The sequence below is a fragment of the Choloepus didactylus genome, chromosome 3, assembly GCF_015220235.1.
Source record: "Choloepus didactylus isolate mChoDid1 chromosome 3, mChoDid1.pri, whole genome shotgun sequence".
NCBI lineage: Eukaryota > Metazoa > Chordata > Mammalia > Pilosa > Megalonychidae > Choloepus > Choloepus didactylus.
The window spans coordinates 119,685,543-119,704,788 of record NC_051309.1 but is presented as its reverse complement, the minus strand read 5'-3'; the positions used below and the strand labels follow the sequence as shown (position 1 = coordinate 119,704,788).

General features: G+C 38.4%; 1 protein-coding gene and 1 long non-coding RNA gene across 6 annotated transcripts in view; one reads left to right on the top strand and one right to left on the bottom strand.

Moving 5' to 3' along the window:
• Positions 1–19,246, bottom strand: part of LOC119529764 — a 73,436-nt gene that overhangs the window by 28,978 nt on the left and 25,212 nt on the right. The window lies entirely within an intron of this gene.
• The window catches only part of CFI (complement factor I), a 48,815-nt gene that overhangs the window by 27,660 nt on the left and 1,909 nt on the right, over positions 1–19,246 (top strand). The window contains exons 7-13 of the mRNA XM_037830454.1: positions 2,351–2,374; positions 2,536–2,556; positions 5,213–5,248; positions 7,702–7,805; positions 7,982–8,085; positions 14,737–15,014; positions 19,037–19,141. Of these exons, the coding sequence (XP_037686382.1) occupies positions 2,351–2,374; positions 2,536–2,556; positions 5,213–5,248; positions 7,702–7,805; positions 7,982–8,085; positions 14,737–15,014; positions 19,037–19,141 (672 nt within the window). The remainder of the gene's footprint in view (positions 1–2,350; positions 2,375–2,535; positions 2,557–5,212; positions 5,249–7,701; positions 7,806–7,981; positions 8,086–14,736; positions 15,015–19,036; positions 19,142–19,246) is intronic.

The following is a 19,246-nucleotide window of genomic DNA, read 5'->3' as shown; positions in this document are numbered from 1 at the left end:
ATATTAGGTAACTTTCTTGGGGTAAAGTAGGAACATGTTGGAAGTTAAGCAGTTATCTTAGGTTAGTTGTCTTTTTCTTACTCCTTTGTTATGGTCTCTTTAAAATGTTCTTTTATTGTATGTTTGTTTTCTTTTTAACTTTTTTTCATACAGTTGATTTAAAAAAGAAGGGAAAGTTAAAAAAAAAAAAAAAAAAAAAAAAAAAAGGAAAAAAAAAAGATGTAGTGCTCCCTTGAGGAGCCTGTGGAGAATGCAGGGGTATTCGCCTACCCCACCTCCATGGTTGCTAACATGACCACAGACATAGGGGACTGGTGGTTTGATGGGTTGAGCCCTCTACCACAGGTTTTACCCTTGGGAAGACAGTTGCTGCAAAGGAGAGGCTAGGCCTCCCTATGGTTGTGCCTAAGAGCCTCCTCCCGAATGCCTCTTTGTTGCTCAGATGTGGCCCTGTCTCTCTGGCTAAGCCAACTTGAAAGGTGAAATCACTGCCCTCCCCCCTACGTGAGATCAGACACCCAGGGGAGTGAATCTCCCTGGCAACGTGGAATATGACTCCCTGGGAGGAATGTAGACCTGGCATCGTGGGACGGAGAACATCTTCTTGACCAAAAGGGGGATGTGAAAAGAAATGAAATAAGCTTCAGTGGCAGAGAGATTCCAAAAGGAGCCGAGAGGTCACTCTGGTGGGCACTCTTATGCACACTTTAGACAACCCTTTTTAGGTTCTAAAGAATTGGGGTAGCTGGTGGTGGATACCTGAAACTATCAAACTACAACCCAGAACCCATGAATCTCGAAGACAGTTGTGTAAAAATGTAGCTTATGAGGGGTGACAATGGGATTGGGAAAGCCATAAGGACCACACTCCACTTTGTCTAGTTTATGGATGGATGAGTAGAAAAATAGGGGAAGGAAACAAACAGACAAAGGTACCCAGTGTTCTTTTTCACTTCAATTGCTCTTTTTCACTCTAATTATTATTCTTGTTATTTTTGTGTGTGTGCTAATGAAGGTGTCAGGGATTGATTTGGGTGATGAATGTACCACTATGTAATGGTACTGTAAACAATCGAAAGTACGATTTGTTTTGTTTGACTGCGTGGTATGTGAATATATCTCAATAAAATGAAGATTTAAAAAAAAAAAAAAAAAAAGAATTACAATCTAATCAACACTGATACGTCTGCCCACACAAGATTACATCAAAGATAATGGCATTTTGGGGGACATAATACATCAAACTGGCACACCATCTAATTATTTTTAGTTTTTGAAAGTCCTAGAAGTGCCTCACACACAATACATCTTTAAATAAATGTTGACAATATAAAGGGATAGATGAATTGATATTAATTATAATTTTGTGTTATAGACCAAGTATTTGACTTTAATGAAATTTTGTTTAATTTTTCCATCAACATCAGGTCTTAAAATGGAGAATGTGCTTTTTAGCATATCAAACCATTAGTTTATTTTGAAAGGTATATAATTTTCAGGGAGGAGGGCAGCAAACTACGACTTTTGCCACTGAAGTTCTACAGTTTGATCTCATTTCTCTAGTATAATATTTTGGGCTCCTTTTCCTTCACCTCCTTTTCCTCATCTTCCCCCTCCCTTCCCTCCTCTACTTGATTCAAAACTCAAAATTTAAGGTTAAAACAAAACAAAACATGGTTTCTTAGTTTATCAGAAAAAAATCCTGCTGGAAGGGATTAACTATAACATAAAGTTTATTTGTTTTCATCAATTTCTTGAATCTGTATGAAAATAGCATTTAGTCACCTGTCACTGTTACCTCAGTTTACCCCTCTTTAGATGAACTCTGCCTTTTGTTGGTCAGCAGCGATTCTATTGCTCCCCACCGCAGTAGAGGGCAAGCGAAGGTAGAGACATAGAATAAATACATTAATGTATTCACTGATTTCTCCTTTAAGTGGCCAGGTCAGAATTACTAAATCAAGGAAGGTTTGGATCATATCTTGATTTCAATTTCATTTGTCTTTTATAAGGCCTCCTTTTATATAAACTTAAAATGATTATAAATTTTGCATCGATGAATAGTAGGTTTGCTGTTGAATAGGTGTTGAAATAGATCTAAAATACTAATATCTTTTTAAAATTCAAGTTGAAATGATTTCGTTGCTGTGGTTACATTGATGGGTGTTTAATTGTAAGAAAAAAATTGTTTTGTTATATTAAAAACCAAAGTTAATATGGCATGCTATGGTTTATCATTTTGTAAATATTAAGTGATAACATATTTTATTAAATATTAATGACTTGTGTATATTCTATTCAAGTGAATATGATCTCTTTGCTATAGTGAGTTTTTGTGTTTTGCTTTTAGAAGCTGGACATCCTGAAATTCGAGGTAAATCTATTTTTATAATAGAAAATTTATATTACAATTTTGATAGCAAGAATAAGTTGCTATAGCTTTTATGATATTGATATTGTATGTATTTTTTTTTTGCTCAAATAAAAATCATCCTATGCCATGGTAAATTTTTTTGTTTTTGTTTTTGTTTACAGTCCTTCCACCTATGGCTCAAGGTAAAACTTTTAATATATTCTTGGGATATTGCAGAATTGAAACAAAATTAAGGTACTGTTTTCTTATATTTTAGTGTAAATATTAATTTAGGGTGATGAGACTGTATATTACCAATAACCCACTTTTAATATGAAATTAGGCACAGTGTGATAAACTCCAATTCTCACACTCCCATCCACAGTCTGCTGACCATATAACCACCAAAAGTGGATCCTTCCCTTCACATTTCACATTTGCCAAATAACCCTTCTCCTCTTTATTTTTTCTCAAAACCAAGGCAACCTCTGATGACACTGCCTCCAGAGGAAACATAAGAGTTTCCACGGTAGATATTTTCTTACCTACTTATGTAAGCCAGATGTTCCTAAGTCCTCCTGCTTCTTGGAGTCATCTTTTATTATTATTATTCATATAAAATGACTCAAGTCCCCATCCCATATAATGCCAGAAGTTCATGGTCCTCCTGGGGATGTCTCAGGGTTCCTGGGAACTCAGATGCTCAAGATCACCCCTTGTTCTAAATGCCTTTTCTCAATGCCTTCTTAGTACTCCCTCCCTCTTATCATTTTGCCCTCCAAGGTTGCTGTTCTTTTTTCCCTGCTTTATTCCTTTTCTTCCTCTTCTCTTTCCTCCCTCCCTCCCTCCCTTCCTTCCTTTTTTCCTTCTTCCTTTCCTTCCTTCCTTCCTTCCTTCAGACTTCAGGTGCAGAGGGATGAGTCACTCATACTCTTCGGTTCATTGTACATCATCACCATTGGTCCAGGCAAGGACCCTCTCTCGTTTTGCTTATGCACTCCCCTTTATTCCTATGCTAACTCCCATTCCTCTCCCCCCCACAGGAAACCATTGTACTGTGTGTTAATGCATACATCTATTGTTTGTATGTATTCTTTTCCAAAGTGTATTATTACTTTGTGAGCATGTATTTTTAATTCACATAGTACTGTGTTGTAGATCTTGTTTCTTTTTTCTTTTCTTTTCAAAAAGCATTATGTTTTTAGGATCTGTGCAAACCACTATATGTTCATCTAATCTGTTTCTTCTACCTGTTGCGTAAAATACTCTGTGGTATTCATCTTGTTCATCTTGCACAATTTACTCTCCACTTTCCCATCATCCACGTGGTGAATAGCCTCTCCTTGAGGATGTGTGGGAAAATTTGGGGGGAACATATACCTGGACAAGGAATTGTTGGGTCTTGGAGTGTGCAGGTACTTAATTTAACTAAGCGGTGCCTGGATGTTCTTTGGCATAGCTCCACACTTCCAGCAACAATGCCTGATGGTTCTCCTCAACCCAACATTTGCCATTATCCAGATTTCTAATTTTGCGAGTCTCATGGTATAAAGTGATATTCATTTTCTTATCTATTTATATTTCTCTAATGATGATTTTGAGTTTCTCTTCATGTGCATGCTAGCTAGCTTCTTTTTATTCTACCCTTTTCCTGGTTAATTTCCTTTGCACAATTTCATATTGGAGTTGCAATCATCTTTCTTGTTCATTTTCAGGGGTTCCTTGTACATTCTAGATACTAATTCATTGTCAGTTTTAGACATTGCAAATACCTTCTTCCATTCTGTCACCATCTATTAACTTTATACATGGTGAACTTTGTTGAATAGAAATCCTTAATTTTTAAATAATCAAAGTCAATTGTTTTTCTTATGGTTTGTGCTTTTGAAACTCTGTTCTGTTCTAATATCCATTCATCCCAGCTATACTGTACCCTCCTGAGCTTCCTTTGTTGAGGATTTAATATGAATGTTAAATCTTCTCTGATTCACGAAGGTGTTTTTGTGAAAGCTTCTGAGCAGAATCTCTTTCTGCCCCAGAAAACAACTCGTTGTGTAGCATAACAGATATATGTATGCCTGTCCCAAAGAGAACTTGGGAAATCCAGGGAAAAGATGCAGAATTGCTGTAGCAAAGTAGACTTGCCCTCCCTCCTGGCCATGGCATCACAACCAGACCCTCATCCGAGGCAGAGCAACAAGCGGGTGGGAATCTACCTTCAATTCCCAGGGTAAAGCAGTCATGATTCTGTCCTCTGAAATGTTCCAGGATAGCAGACTGAAGATGGGCTCATCCTGTGTAGCTTCAAACAGAAGTTTAAAGAAGTAAAGAGAATCTTTTTTTTTCCCTTTGACTTCTGCATCTCAGATTCCTAATATTAACCCTGCCTAATACCGAAACAAATAAAATATCCTTGTTTGCACGGCCCCTTTACGAGGTGCCTTATTATGTAGTAATGAATGGAGACTTTTAAACATCAGCTCAGGACTCACCTATGTAAAGACCTCATGAATGCACAGAGTGGAAAGGGAAGCTTTCCTTCTCTGGGTCCTCATGCTTTATCTGCTCTAACTCAGAAACCGCGGCACTGGGAGTCTTACCACTTACTTGTACCAACAGATGCCTCTAGTTTGTGCAAGCAGGAATTTCTAGGTAGTTCACCTCCAGTTCACAGTTACCTTGCTATAGGAAGGAAATAAGATGATGTGCTTTAGGGATTTTGTACAGTCCTTTTTAAAGAGAAGATGAGGTTAAGACAAAAAAATTATTAACAGTTTAAAATTTTTAAATGATTTACTTTTTACTCTGAACACAACTCAAAACATTGGAAATTTTTGCATTTTTTTTTCTTTTTAATAGAGGAAACTGAAATCTTGACTGCTGATATGGATGCAGGTAAATTAACATTTACTCTTTTTATTAGTGGGTTCACTGATTTAAGTTTGCAATTAATGTTATATATGAGTATGTGTGTGTGTGTGTGTGTGAATGATTAATTCAAGAACACTTAACTTTGATATCAACTTAAATTGAAAAAATTATTCTCCTTTCCCTATCATTTTTGAGATAAAAAAGCATAAATGCTTTGAGAACTGCTTTTTTAAAAATTCATGTTATTTCATATGGCTAGTTTTGAATGAAAACAATATTCCTACATAGAATTTTTCTGTTATGAATGTTGTTATGTCAGTCTTGTCAAAAACAACCAGATTTCAAACATGACCCATGGCATACGTTTTGAGATAGAGAAATAATAGAATATGATTGAATTAACCTGCACTTTTATAATGTTTTTAACCATGATAATAGAAGGACTCTGAAGATCTGTGCCCTGGCCAGTTGTGCACTAAGAACCAAATTAAATTAAAATACTAAGTTCCTGGGAATTTAGAATCAGTAAGAGATCTCAAGTGAGACAAACCAGTGTTAAATCCTGACTCTCAGTTATTTATTAGATATGTAACTTTGGGTGATATAGATACATATATAGCCTTAAATATAAATTGGGAATAAAATAGTTGCCTGTATTAGGGGGATTTAAGGCTAAAATGCAAATAAGACTCCCATCTACTTACCAGATCCCCAAATTATTTAACAGTTTGGGTCTGGGTCTGTTTGTTTTTATATCTCTCAATTTAGAACTTAAAGATACAGATATCAATCAGAAGGGCTTTTACAACAAAGGCCTTTTATTTTTGAATCAAGATAACATTAATTTTCAGATACTACCTAGGCTGGTTTTACAATTCTCAATGGATGAGGTCTCTCTTCTTTCAAAGGTCCAAGGAGAAATTTAAGGCTTACCATCATACTTTTCTTCAATTCAGTTTTTAAAGATGAGAGGAACCAAAAAATATATACATGTGCTATCCATGTTAATTCACAACTTCTCTTTTGGGGACCTACCTCCTTCTTGTATAGGCCAAATGATTGACAGTGTTATTTGATTTCCTCTCTCATTTGGTGTTCCGGTTTGCTAATACTGCCATTATGCAAAATACCAGAAATGAATTGACTTTTATAAAGGGAGTTTATTTGGTTACAAAGTTACAGTCTGAAGGCCATGAAAATGTCCAAATTAAGGCATCAACACAAGTATTCCTTCACTGAAGGAAGCCCAATGGTGTCCGGAAAATCTCTTGGCTGAGAAGGCATGTGGCTGGCATCTGCTTGCTCCCAGGTTGTGTTTCAAAATGATGTTCTCCAAAATGTCAGCTTTCAATGGCCATCTTCAAAATGTGTCTCTCAGTTGCAGCACCGAGCTTCTGTCTGAGCACTTGTAAGGCTCCAGTGATTTAATTAAGACCCATGCTGAACAGGTGGGGCCACACCTACATGGAAATAATCTAATCACAGGTATTACCCACAATTGGGTGTGTCACATCTCCATGGAAACAAGCTAATCCAAAGATTCCAACCTATTCAACACTAATACATCAGCCCCCGCAAGACTGCATTAAAGAACATGGCAGTTTGGGGGGACATAATACATCCAAACCAGCACATTTGGGGTTCCATAAGTATTACTAAAAAAGCAAGCTTGCAAAAATTTTCATGACATGGTGACATATATAAAGAAAATAAAGAGAGAATGTTGTACTTTCTTAACTTTTTTCCTTTGTGATGAATTATCTTGCAAATTCATGTCAGAAGCCTTGCCCTACCACGTTTTCCCAGTGACAAATACACTACATGTGGATGCTCATAGAGGAACGTAACATCATCACATGTCAAGCGGCTAAAAAAAAAACCACCTCCTGGCCTACTGATGCTGGATTTTCCAGGGGTCCCTGGCACATTACCTATCAGGGTTGATATGACGATTAAATGAGATAAGCCACATATAAGGTACTTAGCACACTTTACACTGATCACATAGAAAGTACTCAATATTAAGGTCATTAATGTTAATATTATTGAAAAGAGTTCCATATGAGCAGTCTCTAGAAAATAAAAAGCTATAAAGGTGAGAAGATGTAGTTACCCACATCAGTGTATCCCGATGATTCGGATTATGGTCCCTCCTGAGCTGTCCCTGCAGTAATGTCTGGGCATGTAGCATCTGTCATCTGCTACAGGCCAATAAATGTATAACCCCTCAGACAGACTCTTTCTGCCACTAGTACACCTTTTGGCAAAGCATCAGAGAATCAAATCAATTTTAATATTAGGCCAGAATGATTTTTTTTTTAAAGAGGTGAATAGTACAGCTTAGCATCCACTGTAACAGGCCCGTTTTCTATTAGCTGTGACTCTATTCTGTTTTGTGGCATAAATAATAAAGAACTATCTGTTTACAAGGTAATGGGCTTAAAATAATAATGAAGCAATCTCTTCCTTTCTTGAAGAAAGAAAAAGGATAAAGTCATTTTTACCTACACTATCCTGTGGAGTTAAAGACAACACACACAGTCGAAGGAAACGAGTGGTGGGAGGACAGCCCGCACACATGGTAAACCTGCATGAAAAGCCGTAAGGTTTACTTCCCAGGAATGGCCCAAGTTGAAAAAATAATTTGGGGGATGATGTAATAAGAGACTGGGAGTCTTATAATGGACATATCTTAGGGTTACCGCTTTGTAATGCTGTCTAGTAAAATGGCAGTGGCCACACAAATGTCTTTTGTAGAAGGACTTCCCGTGGCAGATGGCAATTAAGGATGGAGACAAAATCACCTGTGGAGGAATTTATATCGGTGGCTGTTGGATGCTGACTGCTGCACATTGCGTCAGGTAAAAAATGTTTCCAGTTCACTGTGGATTTCCTGAAACAATGAAAATGAGTAATAGAGATAGTGGCAGATTATGAATAAAGTATATCTGAGGAAAGTTTCTGAGAATTTCCACTCTAATAACTGCCAAATAGTTTCTGATATTCATGACTGGGACCCCAGATGCTTACCCCCAGACCTCACTGTGGCCCCCACAGTCCAAGCTGCTGGATCCCAGCTGGCAAGGTCAGATCAAACCTGCAGGTACCAAGGTTCTCCCCATGGCTCACCTGCATGGTGGAAAGGCGAGCAGCTACTACCTGGTATTGTGCAGCTCTGTATGTAGACAGTCAGGTGTGGCAAGGATGAGTGACACCAGAGATACATGAAAGAAAAGTTTATCAGTACTCACAGGTTTTAGAAAAGAGAGGCACGCCACACCTCGCAGGGTCACATGGGAAGCATTAGGAGCATGGACTCAACCAAGCAGTGGCCTTCACGATGCTATCTGGTGGAGCTGCAGCAGTCTCACAAGCAACAATGAGAATTGGGAAGTTTGTTTTCAACTTTCCCATGGGTGCCAACACAGGTGGGATGTGGGGAGGAAAAGGAAAAGTTGTTTATCTTGTATAAGTAGGTGTCAGGGTGGTCACTGAGGATCCTAACAATAGGGTGTACAATACCGAGGCATGATGACTGCAAAATCCCTTATGTTACGAGCCACCTGAGATGCTGAGGCAGCATGAAAGCGTGAAAATCCCTAATCTATTTTAATTCACTATATACCCACATTTTGTAGAACTGGGACCAAACTGTTTGGAAGGTGTTATGATTGAAAAGTTTATAAAGATATAATACTAACCTGGCGTATCTCTGGTCACATCTCAACAAGCATGTTGTTTAAAGAGCTGCATGCATTCAAAGCCTCCAAACACAGAAATCATTTTTTCTCCCACTCATGTATCCTTAAATACATTTGATATGAGTTCCAGGCAATAAAGGAACTGCTCAAAGCCCTACACTAATTAACTCATGTACTAGTACAGCACTGACTGGCTTGCTCAGTGATTGGAGATAAATTGCATATGTGGGGTGCATGGCTCAAAGCTGGCCTGGGCACAGCAGTTTGGGGACAGGGCCAGCCACTCACATTGCAGCTGACGGTTTGGAAGTTCTCTGGGCTGTAGCAAGTCTTGGATGATGGACATTGGGGCATTAGCCTGCCAAGGAGTTGAAGGAGATGTGCCTGCTGCACAGCAAGTTGCATTGTTTACTCCTTTGGCAGGGTTTTGAGATTCTCAGGTCAGAGAAGAGGGGTAGGCATAATATGTCTGGATTAAGCATTGGCATATGACAGGAAACCTCATATACACCTACAGATGGGAAATACAAGTTTGATGCAAGGCCAATAAGGCAAGTTCTAAGAGGCTAAATGGCAGTATCCAATGGGTGTTGATACATGAATCAGAGTCAACTTGGAGGGAGGCTGAGCTTAGGACTCCTGCTTCAGTTCTGATCCTTAGAATGAATGAACCATTGTTTATTGAGCACCTCTTACAAACCAGGAACCATGCCAGGTACTTTCACATATGTTATTTTGTTTAATATTCTCAAACATCTTAAAAGGTAAATATTACTGTGCTCATTTCGTGGCTAAGCAGACTGAGACTGGGAAGTAGCATGACTTAGCTAAAGCCACACTACTAGTCAGTAGCAGAGTCAGGAAAAAGTCAAGTTCTGCATATTTGACAGTAACTTAGATAAAAGCCTACTTAACAAATCTGCAGGCCACCCAAAGCTGGGAGGGACAGCAAATACGTTGAATGGCACCCATAAAGAGCTTCATAGATAGGTGTAAAGGCCAAATCTAGTTTCCTCCTTCTGAACTCTTTTCTCTTGGTTTCTGTGACACTACATGCTCCTGGGTTTCTACCTATCTTTCTGGCCAGAACTTCTCTGACATTTTTGCAAACTCTTCCCCCTGTAATTCAGCACTACTGTTCAGATGTCATTGCTCATCAGAGACACTGGAGTTCGTCGATGATTAGCCTGGCATCTTCTTTTCTTACTCCTTCTCCTTAAAGTGATGTGTGGTTTCAAATACTACTGTATCCTGACAAAATTATATCTCTAGCCTGGACCTGTTCTCCAACCTCTAACCTTATAGTCAACTGCCTATCAGTACTACTAAGCTGTATCAAAAGCATATCAAATTCAAAATATCTAAGACTGAACTCATGATATCCCCCTTTCCCCCAAACCTGGTCCTATTCCCATGCTTCCTACTTCAGCAAATGACACCACCATACATCTAGTTATACAAGTCAGAAATCTGAGCATCATCCCTGACCCATTTCCCTCCCTCACTCCCCCAAACCCAGTCCAGTCAATATATCACCAACTACAAATGATATTTTAAATTTCGAAGTATTTAATCCTCAAAACTTCTTTCATGTCCACTATTACTGTTCCACACACCACCCCCCTACACCGCTCCGCTTTCACTGCTCAGCAGGATTATACCAATTGCCTCCTAATTAGTTTACCTATATCCACTCTGCCCCCTCCCCCCACCCTTACCTGTCCATTCTCTACTGTTCAGCAAGAGTAATGTTTCCATACATGGTTTTGATCATTTATCACTTAAAATCAAATAGCTTTGCATACCCCTTAGGATAAAAATCTAAACAAAGTTACTGACATGACCTGTTATGCCCTGGGCTGACCTTCTACTTAATGTTGCCAATCTCATCTTGCCCCACAGCTCCACCTCCTGCTCTCTGTTCCATCCACTCTGGACTTCTTTGAGCTATTCAAATGCACCTTCCTGCCCCCTGCAAAGGGACATTCATTTATTGTTTCCCCTGCCTGAAGTGCCCTGCCCTGCCCTCTTTCCCTCGATATGCTATTTTTTATTCAGCTTCCACTCAATCTTCACTCCCTCAGAGAACCTTCTGACTCCCTTAAGCCAAAGCTATAAGTTCTTAGAACTCCATGTACTATTAATTCCTCTCCTTTCACAGGTGAATGCCTATCTCCATAATAATGATAATGATTTATCTATTTAATTGCTTCCTCTTTCCCTAGACTCTGAGCTCCATGAGAGCAGGAACCATTTCAGATTTTGCCCATTGTTGCATCTCCAGTGCCTAGCACAGTGCCTGGTATATAGTAGGTGCACAATAAACATTTGTTGAGTGAATTGAATAAATAAATGGGATTAACCCGAATTCTCAGGATCTTTGATCCTGAAAAACAACCAAAATTAATATGCATTCTTGGAACATTAAGTATAAATAAAAGCATATTGAACACCTCAAATAGTTCCTAGGATGTCACTATTTAACTGTAAGGTACAGCACCAATGATTATGATTACAGGCACATCTCTGAGATATTGTGGGTTCTGTTTTTTTGCAATCAATCAAATTTTGCAATCAAGCAGAAATTGCAATCAAGCAGCTCACATGAGTTTTTTGGTTTCCCAGTGCATATAAAAGTTATGTTTACATTATACTGTAGTATGCAATGACATTATGTCTAAAAAATGTACATATCTTAATTTAAAAATTCTTATTGCTAAAAAATGCTAACCATCATCTGAGACTTCAGTGAGTTGTAATCTTTTTGCTGGTGGAGGGACTTGCCTTGATGTTGATGGCTGCTGACTCTCCAGGGGTGGTGGTTGCTGAAGGTTGGGGTGGCTGTGGCAATTTCTTAAAATAAGATAACAATGAAGTCTGCCATATCAATTGACTCTTTCTTTCATGTGATCCTGTTTGATAGCATTTTACCTACAGGAGAACTGACTGGAGTCAATCCTCTCAAATCCTGCCACTGCTTTATGAATTTAGTTGACATAATATTCCAAGTCCTTTGTTATCATTCAAAATGTTCACAGCATCTTTACTAGGAGTAGCTTCCATCTCAAGAAACCACTTTCTTTGTCCCTGCAAAAAAGATACTCATCCGTTCAAGTTTTATCATGAGATTACAGCAATTTGGTCACATATTCAGGCCCACTTCTAATTCCAGTTCTTTTGCTGTTTCCACCACATCTGCAGTGACCTCCTCCACTGAAGTCTTGAACCCATCAAAATCATCTATAAGGGTTGGAATCAACTGGTCTAAACTCCTGCTAATACTGATTCTTTTTTACCTCCTCCCATGAATCACAAATGTTCTTAATGGCATCTAGAATGGTGAATCCTTTCCAGACGGTTTCCAATTGACTTTGCACAAATCCACCAGAGGAATCACTATCCATGGTAGCTTTAGACTTATGAAATGTAATTTCTTAAATAATGAGACTTGAAAGTTGAAATGATACCTTGATCCATGGGCTACAGAATGGATGTTGTGTTAGCAGGCACGAAAACAACATTAATCTAATTGTACATCTCCATCAGAGCTCTGACCAGGTTTATTGTCAATGAGTGGTAATATTTTGAAAGGAATCTTTTTTCTGAGCAGTTCTCAATAGTGGGCTTAAAATAATCAGCAAGCCATGTTGTAAACAGATTTGCTGTCATCCAGGCTTTGTTGTTCCATTTATACAGGCAGAGATTGAAGGGCCCTAGGATATTGGGAATGGTAAATAAGCATTGGCTTCAACTTAAAGCCACCAGCTTCACTAGCCCTAACAAGAGAGTCACCCTGTCCTTTGAAGCTTTGAAGCCAAGCATTGACTTGTTCTCTGCAGGTAGGAAGGTCCTAGATGGCAATTTCTTCCAACAGAAAGCTGTTTTGTCTACATTGAACATCTGTTTAATGTAGCCACCTTCATCAATTAGCTCAGCTAGATCTAGATAACTTGCTGCAGGTTCTACATCAGTACTTGCTGCTTTATGTTATAGAGATGGCTTCTTTCCTTAAAGCTCATGAACCAACCTCTACTGGCTTCACATTTTTCTTCTGCAGTCTCCTTACCACTCTCAGCCTTCATAGAATTGAAGAGAGTTAGGGCCTTGCTCTGGATTAAGCTTTGGCTTAAGGGAATGTTGTGGCTGGTTTGATCTTCTATCTGGACCATTAAAACTTTCTTCATATCAAAAATAAGGCTATTTTGCTTTCTTATTACTCCTATGTTTACTGGAGTAGCACTTTTAATTTCTTTCAAGAACTTTTCCTTTACATTCACAACCTCGCTAAATGGCGTAAGAGGCCTAACTGTTGGCCTTTCTTGCTTTCAATATGCCTTCCTCACTAAACTTAATCATTCCTAGCTTTTGATTTAAAGTGAGAGATGTATGATTCTTTCTTTCACTTGAACACTTAGAGGCCATTGTAGGGTTATTAGTTGGCCTAATTTCAATATTGTTTCATCACAGGGAATAAGAAGGCCAAAGGAGAAAGAGAGAGATGGGGAATGGAATGAGGGAGATGGTTGGCGGAGAAGTCAGCGCAAACACAACATTTATCAATTAAGTTCACCATCTTATATGGGCACGGTTCATCAATACAATAGTAACATCAAAGACGGCAAATCACAGATCACCATAACAGATTGAAATGTAGCGAGAATTCCCAAAATGTGACACAGAGACACTACGTGAGCACATGCTATTGGAAATTTGCACTGACAGACTAGCTCAGTGGAAGGTTGCCACAAACATTCAATTTGTAAAAAACAAAACGCAGTATCTGCGAAGTACAATAGAGTTGAAGTGCGACAAAATAAGGTATGCCTGTACTTGAATCATTAACCTGTAAGGATAAATTATGTTCAGTTTCTGCTGTTTGAGAGAGCAAAAGGTATATAGAGAATACATTTCAAAATATTTCCATTTAAATGTTTAAAATAAATTTTGTTGCTTAAGGAAAATCTATTTTATGAAATAATTTTTTGGAAATGCTAGATCATGAGGTCATTTATTTTGCACCTTATTTTCAAAAGAAAAAAAAAAAAACCAAAGATTTAATACTGCACTGAAGTGACTCTAAACATTCCCTGAGAAAATGATGGTAAATGCACAATTTGCTTGAAACCATGAGATAAAAATTGGCATGAAAATGGAGTGAGGCAAATGAGCAAGTAATAGTTCATTCACCATTTCAACAGGATTTTTAAACTGCTATTATTATGTTCCAGTTGCAATGCTAGGCACCGAGGCTACCTAGATAAATAACTCCATCTTTCACTTCAAATACCGTAGTCTAGCAGGAAAAAGGCACGTGAACAAATAAACACAATGCAATGTTAGGATAAAGTCAGTTTTTAAGGTTTGGTATAATGACTGTGTTGTCTTCCCCATGAGAACCTCTGGATTTGGCCGAGTAATGAAAGCACATGTGGTCCAACTCCTTACTTCCTCTACCACATTTCTGGCAAGATGATGCCTGGTCTCTGCTTCAACACCTTCAGGGATGGGGCACTCATCCCAGGCAGCAAACTCATTCCACTTCTGGGCATCCTGAATCATCAGCCAGTTCTCCGTGTTCCTGATATGGAGCAGTTAGATGGATCATTCACCTCCTCATCTGCCCATCGGCCTTAATTCTGTCCTAAGTAAGGCTAAGCTCTGCCTCATGAAAGCGAGGATAGAAGAGTCTGGGAAAATTTTAAAGATCTTCTAAAAGGGAGAATATATAAATAAAGCTTCAGAATTCCATGTTGATATTTGTGGTATTTTTTTCCTCTATATAATCTGTTTCCCTTTTTCTTTCTCTTATAGAGTCAGTAAAATTCATCGTTACCAAATATGGGCAGCATTGCTAAACTGGTTTAGGCCTAACTCTGAGGTAAAAATTCAGTATGTGAATAGAATTATCATCCATGAAAACTACAACGGAGGCACCTACCAAAATGACATAGCTTTGATTGAATTGAAGAAACACCCAAGCAAAAAAGAATGTGTGCTGCCTTATACCATCCCTGCCTGCATCCCCTGGTCTCCGTATCTATTCCAACCCAATGATAGATGCATTGTTTCTGGATGGGGTCGAGAAAAAGGTAAATGCTTTAATATTTGTTAAACAGAATTTGGGGGCCAAAAATGAATGGGAATAGAAATGCATAGTAGCAAGCCTCCTTGTATTCAGAGAAAGCACATCTTTGTATCCAAAAAACTTGGCCGTCGGCCAGGGCCAGCTTCATGGGCCTCTGAGCCCTGGGCTTGGCTTATTTATTACTCTGTTGTCACTGCCATGAAATTCTTCTACATTTTTGAGCAAGGGGTCCTGCATTTTCAATTTGCACTGGACCCAGTGTATTATGTAGCTGGTCCTGATTCACAGTTTCAAAGAACACACTTTCTGTGATCCTGAAGCATATGTCAAGGGGTAACCATTCACCAAGAAAAAAATGTAGAGACAAAGAGATATATAGCATGGACTGTTTAGATTTGTTGGAGAGCTATGGATGAAAACAGAAAGGTTTTCAAGGGGATAGCCTATTATATTCTGAGCCAGTGATCCTCATAACACTCCCTCCTTTCTGCCTTCCCCTCCCCATGTTCCACCCCCCATACACCCACAGAGAGAAAGAGAACATAAAGAACTCATTCATCAAGTTGCTATGAAGACTTGAGTGACCATTTCATATGAACAGAGATGTGAACACTTAGAGACAAATTATTAGAAAAACCCTCTAAATTAGAGATTGGATTTGAATTAAACTAGCCCACTTTTTTCCCATCATCTTGGAGACTTCATCTTAAATTTTAGCTTCCTTTTGGTCTCTTAAACTCCCTTTGTCAGCAGAAACCCTAAATAGCTTCATTACATTGGTCTTATAGGCTCATATTCCAACTCATTCTTTATAATTGCCCCATTGAGAAGTGTTAAATACATGTAAAAATTAACCTGAATGTATGGGATGTTGGAATACCCAACACTTATAAATACTAGGTTTTATTAGGAACTAATTCATTGAGATGTATTGTATCCTTATGTTTGTTCTATTTTTAAAAATACTCTTATCTACATTTGAAAATATATATCAAAGTAGCAATGGAAACTATAATAACCCCCTACTTATTCATACCTAGTTTCTACAGTTACCAACATTTTGCTATTCTGTGTTTTCTCCCCATATCAGTCAGAGTCCCAATAGGGTAATTAGGAGGGTTTATTTACAAAGGGGTTAATTACAAAGATGTGGGTAGGAGGTTAGTGCAAGTACCCAGGACTAGCAGTCTCTGAGATGTCAGCACCCCTAGAAAGATGGGGTGAGGGAGAGGTTACCAGAAGGAGAGAGTCTCAGGTGGAGCAGGCTGCCCAGACAGAGGCAGTGACCTTAGGTTGAAGGGTGCAGCCAACCCCAATCTCACTTGTCTCTTACCTCCCCTCTTTGTTGGAAACCAGCTAGAAAACAGAGGGCAAGGGATCTCTGTGGAGGGAACCTACAGGTCAGGCTCTGAGGGCAGCAGGGATTCATGGAAGGCTGGGAAATGGATCTGAGAGACAATTAGGAGCTAGTCAGCATTTTCAGCATTTTTTTATTCTGGAGTATGTTAAATCAAATCCCAAACATCATGTAATTTCAACCACGAATACTCTGTATGTATCTTTATCAAATAAGGACTTTATTTTTTTAAAAAAGTCCCGCAATACCATTATCATACCAACATTGAATGATACCTTAATATCGTCGTATGAACAGCCTGTGTTTAATATTTCCTGATTGTTTAAAAAAATATTTTTACAATTTTTTATTTGAATCAGAATACAAAGTCCACACAATGCATTTGGTGACTGTTTTTCTTACATCTCTTTTAATCTGGACAGTTCCCCTTCCTTTTATTTAAAATGTATTTACTAAATATAAATTTATTTTAGAATTTCTACATCTTGAATTTGGCTGATTATTTCCTTAAGATGGTACTTAAAATGTTCCTCTATTCCATGTATTTCTTATAAGCCGGAAGTTAGATATGTCCTTATTCATTGACAATTTGTTAATCAAATACGGGTTAACACATTTATTGAACACTTACTATGTGTTCAAGGTAGTAAAGTTAGAGTGTCAGGTGTTTACTGATGAAAACGATGGACCCAGTCAAGGAAGAACGGGATGCAGAGGCTACACAGGTGAAAGACAAGGGCCCACCTCTCGACATGATTACAGTCAGGAGGGGCCAGCAGACCTGAATTCAGCCATTAGGTAGCAGGACGTGACAAGTGCCTTAAGAAATAAGCAAAACGAGTTCAGAGGAAAGAGCAAGCCCTTGAGTAGTTAGAAATTGCTCACATATGCAAACAGATACTTGTATGCCAATGTTCATAGCAGTATTTTCCACGATGGCCAAAAGGTGGACACAGCCCAAGTATACAGATGAATGGATAAACAAAATGCGGTATACCCATACAATGGCATATTAATTGTTCATAAAAAGAAATGAAGTTCTGATACATGCTACATCATGGAAGCGCCTTGAAAACATTATGCTGAATGAAACAAGCCAGACACAGAAGAACAAATTTTATATGATTCCACTTATAAGAAATATGTAAAATAAGCAAATTTATAGAGATGGAGCGTAAATTAGAGGTTACCAGGGCAGGGGGAGGAAGGAAGTGGGGAATTATTGCTTAATGGGTATAGAGTTTTTGTTTGGAGTGATTAAAAAGTTTTGGAAATAGATAGTGGTGATGGATGTACAACATTGTGACTAGAATTAATGCCACTAAATAATACACTTAAAAAGTGTAAAAATGGTAATTTATGTGTGATCTATCTTTTACCACAATAAAATTACTTTAGAAATTGCTCACACAATACAGGAGCCCACAGTTTTTAAAGGCTTCCCATGACTTAGGGGAAATGATAAATTAATAACTTTTTGAAAAGCTCCTGTTCTGTAGAAGGCAGCAGCTACCTAGACACTAACTGGAAGTAGGGTTTAAAGGAGGAAAGAAGAACCTCTTTCAGGATTTGCCATGTACTTTAAAGATCTTTCTCTCCCTCTGCTTTCCAGGAGAGAAGAATATTAACCACTCTGTGCTTAGTAAGCTCCAGGGACTTGGGGGTGTCCTCTCTGTCCCCAAGTACCTTATAGATTAATTGAGGAGGCAGTTTATTTGGCATAAGATACTCGGTATATAATTCAATTAGTGTGAGTTCATTCATTAATTGATTGTGTAAATATTAAATAAGCAGCAGCTACTTTGTGCTAGTGCAATGCTGGGTGCTGGTGCAGCAGTGAACAAGTCAGACCTGCCTCTGCCCTCCCGGAGCTGTGTGTAGTGAGACGGTGACACTGAATGAGAAATTAGAGAGTAAAGATTGCTGTGAGCTGGGGAAAAAGAGGAGGGGGGATGGAGTGAAGATTCATTCCTAACCCCCAAGACATCTTCTCACCCTATGTCCTTACATTTTTTCATCTTCTCTGAACTGTCAGTCTGTACCTGGCCCTTCTCTTTTCTTAGACCAAAAATGTTCAAGTCCCAAATCTGTAACGTAATTGAAAAAGAAATCCTAAATCACCTTTCAATGACTTTCAAATCACTTGAGATGGATTTCCTCAGACATACAAAAACATGTGCACACTAAGAATTTTATATATTTTTTCTTTATTCTAATTTCTTACATTAAAAAGCAATTTTTCACTCTAACAAGCACTTTCAAGGACACAAGAGTCTGTAACAAGAAGTTAGGAGGCATTTATGTGAGAAGTCCCAGATCACTGATTCCCAACCCACCTCCCCTATAGGACTCAACAACCAGAGGAGAGGGAGTTGCTTATCTTGTTCATCTGAAACCGAGCTCTTTATTAAAGCAGGGTTTAAGATTGTCAAATATGATTTCAGATAATGTATTCAAATAATTTTCCTTGTCTACCCATTTAATTTTAGATAGTTATAGAAGTTGGGCATAAGCAGAGCATATGACTAAAAGTTTTATTGAATTGTCCTCAAAAGTTTATATACACATACATATATGCTTATGTATTCTTAATGTTTACTAGCTACAAGAGTAAGTATTTATTTAGATTTCACTTTGATGACTTCTGTCTGTTTCCTCACTTTGTTTAGATAACGAAAAGGTCTATTCACTCAGGTGGGGTGAAGTTAAATTAATAGGCAACTGCTCCAAGTATTACCCAAATCGCTACTATGAAAAAGAAATGCAATGTGCAGGTAAGTACCAAGTGGTTTATCTGAGATACTTTTACACCCCCTACCATATTGGGCTGTGGACCCTCCCATTTGGCCTTCTGGCTGTTGCATCATCAAACTCTTCCA